General features: G+C 34.1%; 1 protein-coding gene across 1 annotated transcript; it reads right to left on the bottom strand.

Moving 5' to 3' along the window:
• Positions 1-5,016: 5,016 nt before the first annotated feature.
• On the bottom strand, positions 5,017-5,595 carry LOC115230710. Its single transcript, XM_029800843.1, has one exon. The coding sequence runs from the start codon at positions 5,593-5,595 to the stop codon at positions 5,017-5,019; it is 579 nt and encodes a 192-aa protein (XP_029656703.1).

The following is a 5,595-nucleotide window of genomic DNA, read 5'->3' as shown; positions in this document are numbered from 1 at the left end:
ACTGTTTGGAGACACAGAGGATGTTACCCGAAGGAAAATCCTTTCAAATGGAGCCTTTAGAAAGCTTATGTCTCTATGGGGAACTAAAAAGAAGCTAACTGGAAAAACGAAAATGCTGGCATACTCTACGAACCACCTATTTTTTGTTGACGACCTAAAGATTCTTGCACAGAAAGAAGAAACTGTCATTAAAATGATGGATATTATTGTTTGAAATGAACTCTCAGAAGTCTGCGACTAATCTAGAATCATTGGAGAGCTGCAGAACTCTGGATGGAATCGAAGGCTATCGATACCTAGGAGTGCTTGAAGACCGGGGAAGCAGTGTACAAAAACAAAAAGTGTTGGAGACAATTCTCGAGAATGTTAAAAAATGTACTTTCTGGAAATGAATTCTACGATAGTGGCCATGTGTGTTTTCTTTGAATTAATGACCCGTAGAATTCCTGCTCTTCTCAGGCAGTAATTTGCCTTATGTTCTAAGTCATTATAAAATTGGAGAAGCATCCGTTCAGCTTTATTACTGACAGACTCCAGGCCTCTTCCAAATTTATTTCTTGGTAGATACAATCTTTCTTTGTTTGCGTGTTGGAAATGTATACGTCTGTCCATAAGAATTCGGCGAATATTCTTATCAATCTGCTGAAATTCTCCAGGCTCCACATCAATCAATCCAATTTAATAGTTATAAAGTGAGAGTGCATATTCATTTATCCCTTTAAACAGGTTAACTGAGTTTAAATCAGTTTTTGTCAAATTTTCAATACGCGTAGATGCTTCTCAATATATTAATTGTACAGGATGTACATATTTATTGTTGAATTTATACCATTCCCATACGACATGGAATTAACACCAAAAATAGAAAACTAAGTGGAATTAACAAAAAAACTAAGTGGGATTAATACCAAACAATATTGGATTAATAGCAAACTAAATAGGATTAACACCAAAAAATTGTATGTATACTCGACCATTTTGATGCAGGAGAGCTGAGTAATGCATCTTGTTCTTTATAGTGACACTATAATGAGGATTATCTTCCTTCTGTCTTGCTCAACGATATGCTTTGAAGAATTAAAGGATTAACTAATTTTATTTAGTATTGTCTGCTTAGTATTGTCTGTTGTATATAAAAATATTACTTAATATTGTCTATTGTATATAAAATTTTTAAGGGGGTCGATTAAATATTAGGGAGTAAAAAAGGTTGAGAACCAGTTATTTACTCGTTTTGTAATTATTAGTTGGTGGTGTTACCAGTTTGAGTTCCTTCTTAAGTTTGTTAAACTTTGCGTTCATAATTACGATCAATTCACTTTTTTTACTGACGCGGTGGGTCACTGCGTCATATGCTCGTTGACTTGATCGATTACTGCTTGCAAGGTAAGCAGACTTTCGTGGCCTACTTGAAGAGAAGGGTTGTGAGATAAGACAAATTCTTTGGCAGTGGGCAGTTCTTGGGCCGCTTCATCTACGGTCTCACTGGCTTTTCTTTTCAATTGATTCGTAGGTAGACCCTCAGGTAATGTTTCACAGAGCTCAGTCGAAATAAATATCACGTTCCGCAAGAATTAATAAAATCTCCTCATATTTTTTAGTATATTTATTCAATTAAATAATTTGTTAATATTTATTATTTATATAATATTTTAATATTCTTTTAAAAACTAAATTCAAATAGATACTAAATTTCCCATATTAGTAGATTTGAAATATTGTTGTTTTTTCTAGTCTAGTAAATAGTAGATATTTATTAAATCTCAAAGATAAGTTATAATGAATCAAAGAATGTTTACAAAAGAAAACGTAACTTTTTGATCCTCAGTGCTATAAAATTTAGAAATATGGTGCAAGAGTGCGTTGTGATTATGTCACTGATAATTATTCTATTAACGCAGACTTGGCTGAGTTCATCGACTTAAAAAATCCAAAAGATTTGAAAATAAAAAATATTTTGGAATTGTTTGAAATTGGTCGTAAAAGGGCTGGGAACGAAGGGGATTATCTCGGTTATCGACTTTCTCCAAACGATTCTTATAGTTGGCTGTCATATGGGAAAGTTCCTAAAATATTTCCAATTTTTTAGTTTGACGAATTTGTCAATAAATGTGCTTTTGGTTTGACTCGATTGGGGGTCAAGCATGGAACTGACGCTTTCGTGGCGACATACAGCAAAATGTCAAAAGATGTACTTGTTGGTTAATATCCAGACATTTTTGATCACTTTTGCTGCATTCAAACGTCGAAATGTAATCGTCCCTCTATACGACTCTCTCGGACCAACCTCGATCGAACATATCATCAACGAGGGTTTACTTTACTCTTTCAAAATCAGCCTCTCCTATTGTGGCGTTTTGTGATACTGAGGAACGAATTAAAACTCTTTTAGAATTCTCCAAATTTAACTTTTCTCATATTTTTACTTCCGTGTCAGTTTCCACGGAACTAAAAACGATGGCAGGCTCTGTGAAGATTCTCACGATTTCTGAATTAATGGTAAAATTAATATATTGACCAAAATGAAGGAACTTGGTGGGGATTGTCACTCCGAGACCACCTCATTCGATGAGCCCGATTTAGATGATTTAGTTTATATTCTCTACACCAGTGGCAGCACTGGTTTTGTTATTCATTTGAATATTTTAGGAGTTCCGAAAGGCGTCAAACTATGTCATCGTCAAATAGTTTTTAATGTAATGGCTGTGATCAAAATTTTGGTTTGTGCTTGAATTTGCCTTACAATTAGGGATATGAGGATAATCCTATGGACTTGAAGAGTTTGGTGTATTACTCGTATCTACCCTATCAACACTCCTTTGAAAATTTGGTCCTGGTTTAGTTGGTTTGTTACTTTTAGTTTATTATGACAACTCTTGGGGTTCGGATTGGCATTTCCCAAGGAGATTTGAAACTTATGTTATCGGACCTGCAAGCTGTCCAGCCCAAGTTGATCATTGCTGTCCCGCGTGTCCTGGATAGATTTAGGGAAAAGATTTTAAACAAAATTGAGAATTCCAACTTTTTAGTTCGGAGTATATTTAATTGGGCATTCAACCGTCGCCGAGAACAGCTTTTGCGGTAAAAAATCACAATTTATTTTGCAGTACAAATGAACTAAAACCTTCTAGGTTTTATAATAAAATTTTTCACTCAATCCAAGCTAAATTTGGCGGGAGATTGGAATATATAGTCGTCGGGGGTGCTCCAATGTCTAGAGACTTGGAGATATTTTCCCGCGTTGTTTTTGGCGTCCAGGTCTTTATCGCATCTCTATTCTAGTTGATTCAGGGATATGGACTCACAGAAACCACGGCGGCTGCTTTGCTCCAAAATGTGGGAAACGGCGGAATTGGTCCTACATTTTCGTGTTAACTTGGTTAGGTGAATGTGGAGCTCCTATGCCTGGGGTTGAGATAAAATTGGTGGACTGCCCTGATTATGAATATTTCAGTTCGGATGGGACAGGAGAGGTACAGAAATTAAAATTACTATTATTTTAGCTTTTAATTAGAGGACCAAATGTAACTAGTGGGTATTATAAGAGACCTGAAATTAATAAGGAAGCATTTGATGAGGACGGATTTTTCAAATCCGGAGATATTGCAAGATTAAACAAGGTAGATACAATTTGTATTTTGTTCAGAATGGTACTTATACAATCATAGATAGGAGTAAGAACATATTCAAACTTAGTCAGGTTGTTTAATTCCAACATTATTTAGGGCGAATATATAACTCCAGAAAAAATCGAACCAATCTACGCTAGACATCCGCTAGTCCACCAAATTATGATTTACGGGGACAGTCTAAAGGATTATCCGATTGCTTTGATAATCGTAATGCAAGACCAGCTTGTTAAATTTGCAAAAAAAATGTCCATTTCTTTCGAAATGTCAACTTTATTAAAAAACCGGGTTTTTAATGTAAATTGGTAAAATTAGGACGTAATAAACCGTTTAATTGAAGAATTAAATGCTCTGGGAAAAGAGGCCAAATTATTTGGATTTGAACAAGTGAAAGGACTTGTCTTGGATTATAACGAATTCACTACTGCCAATGAACTATTAACTCCAACAATGAAGATTAAACGCGCTCAAGTTATAAAACTTTATTTGAAGTCATTCAATGAAGTATATCACTCTAACTCTGAATAACTTTAATTTCACTTATATTTTAATCTCTTAACATTAATACTTTAATAAAAAATGACCTTGTATCTGATTTTTAACCCAATTCAAAAAGTCTTTCTAAAAGATCGATATAAAACGTCCGTTCTGGCAAAAATAAATGTTATTTTCCAAGAAAACTATTAAAACCGAGTTGACGATCATCTAAGAAACCCTGGTTATTATAAAACTGGCAATTACAGTCCCGTCCAAATGTTAGAGGCACCCTATTTTTTCTCTAAAAAAGGCACTTATTTGTCATTTTTTGAAAAAAGTTTTTTGTTAATAACAAACTACTGAATAAAAAATCTTAACCTGAAATTTTTGAACACATTTAGTTTATAATGTGTATTTACTAAGAAACTCAAAATAATACATCGTTCATATGTTAGAAGCACATTTCAATAACGAAAGACAAAATTATCCAAAAATTTAATATTTAGTCATTCCTCCATTATTTATGACTACCAAAGATATTCTTCTTGGAATTGACTCAAAAAGCTTAATAACCACACCTGTATCAATGTTTTCCCAGGCCTTCTTTGTTTCATTCCATAATTCTTGAATCGTTGATGCTCCACATTTTTTAACTTCTTTTTTTAAAATTGCCCATAGATTTTCAATTATATTTAGGTCAGGAGATTGACTTGGCCATTTTTCCATGAGTTTTATGTTGTTTTCGGCCATAAACGCTCTAGTGGATTTTGATGTATGACATGTTGCTCCATCTTGTTGAAGAAAATAATTTTCTTCATAAAAATTTTCAAATCCTTCTTTTATAACGCGTTGATATTCGGCGGAGTTGACTGTTTTTCGGCAAAGGACAATTGATCTTTGCCCATTGCTTTTAATTGCTCCCCATCTCGTAATTGATAAAGGGAAATTTCACAGTTTCAATTGAATATTCTTTCTGTAATTTTGATCCAGGGGGTCTTCTTATGTATTGCCTAGACATCTGATTTAACTGAATCCGGCATTCATAAGAAAATATCACTAAATTCCAGTCGTCTTGATTCCACGGAATTTTAGTAAGACACCATGTATATCTTTTATCAACCTGAGATGCAGTCAATTTTGGTTTTTTCACTGCAATGCGTCCGAATAAATTGCTGCGTCTCAAAATTCGTTTAATTGTCGAAAGACTGACTTTTCCGGAAAAGTTACAGCATATAAGAAGATCGTTGGCGGTCATTTTTGGGTGTAATTTTGACATTCTGATAGCATAGCGTTCATCATTTTTGGTTAATTTTTTGTTCCTTCCCTTTTTTGGCATATCTTTATATAAATATCCGTGTAAAAATCGCTTTTTAATTTTTTGAATGGCACAACGAGAGATTCCCAAATCTTTGGATATTTTCACCTGAGATTCGCCACATTTTAATTTTTCGATGACGAGAAACCTGTTATAAGCTGATACACGAGGCAT

Source organism: Octopus sinensis, unplaced genomic scaffold (assembly GCF_006345805.1).
Source record: "Octopus sinensis unplaced genomic scaffold, ASM634580v1 Contig16160, whole genome shotgun sequence".
Lineage (NCBI taxonomy): Eukaryota > Metazoa > Mollusca > Cephalopoda > Octopoda > Octopodidae > Octopus > Octopus sinensis.
The sequence above is the reverse complement of the archived record's forward strand: the minus strand, read 5'-3'. Positions and strand labels throughout refer to the sequence as shown.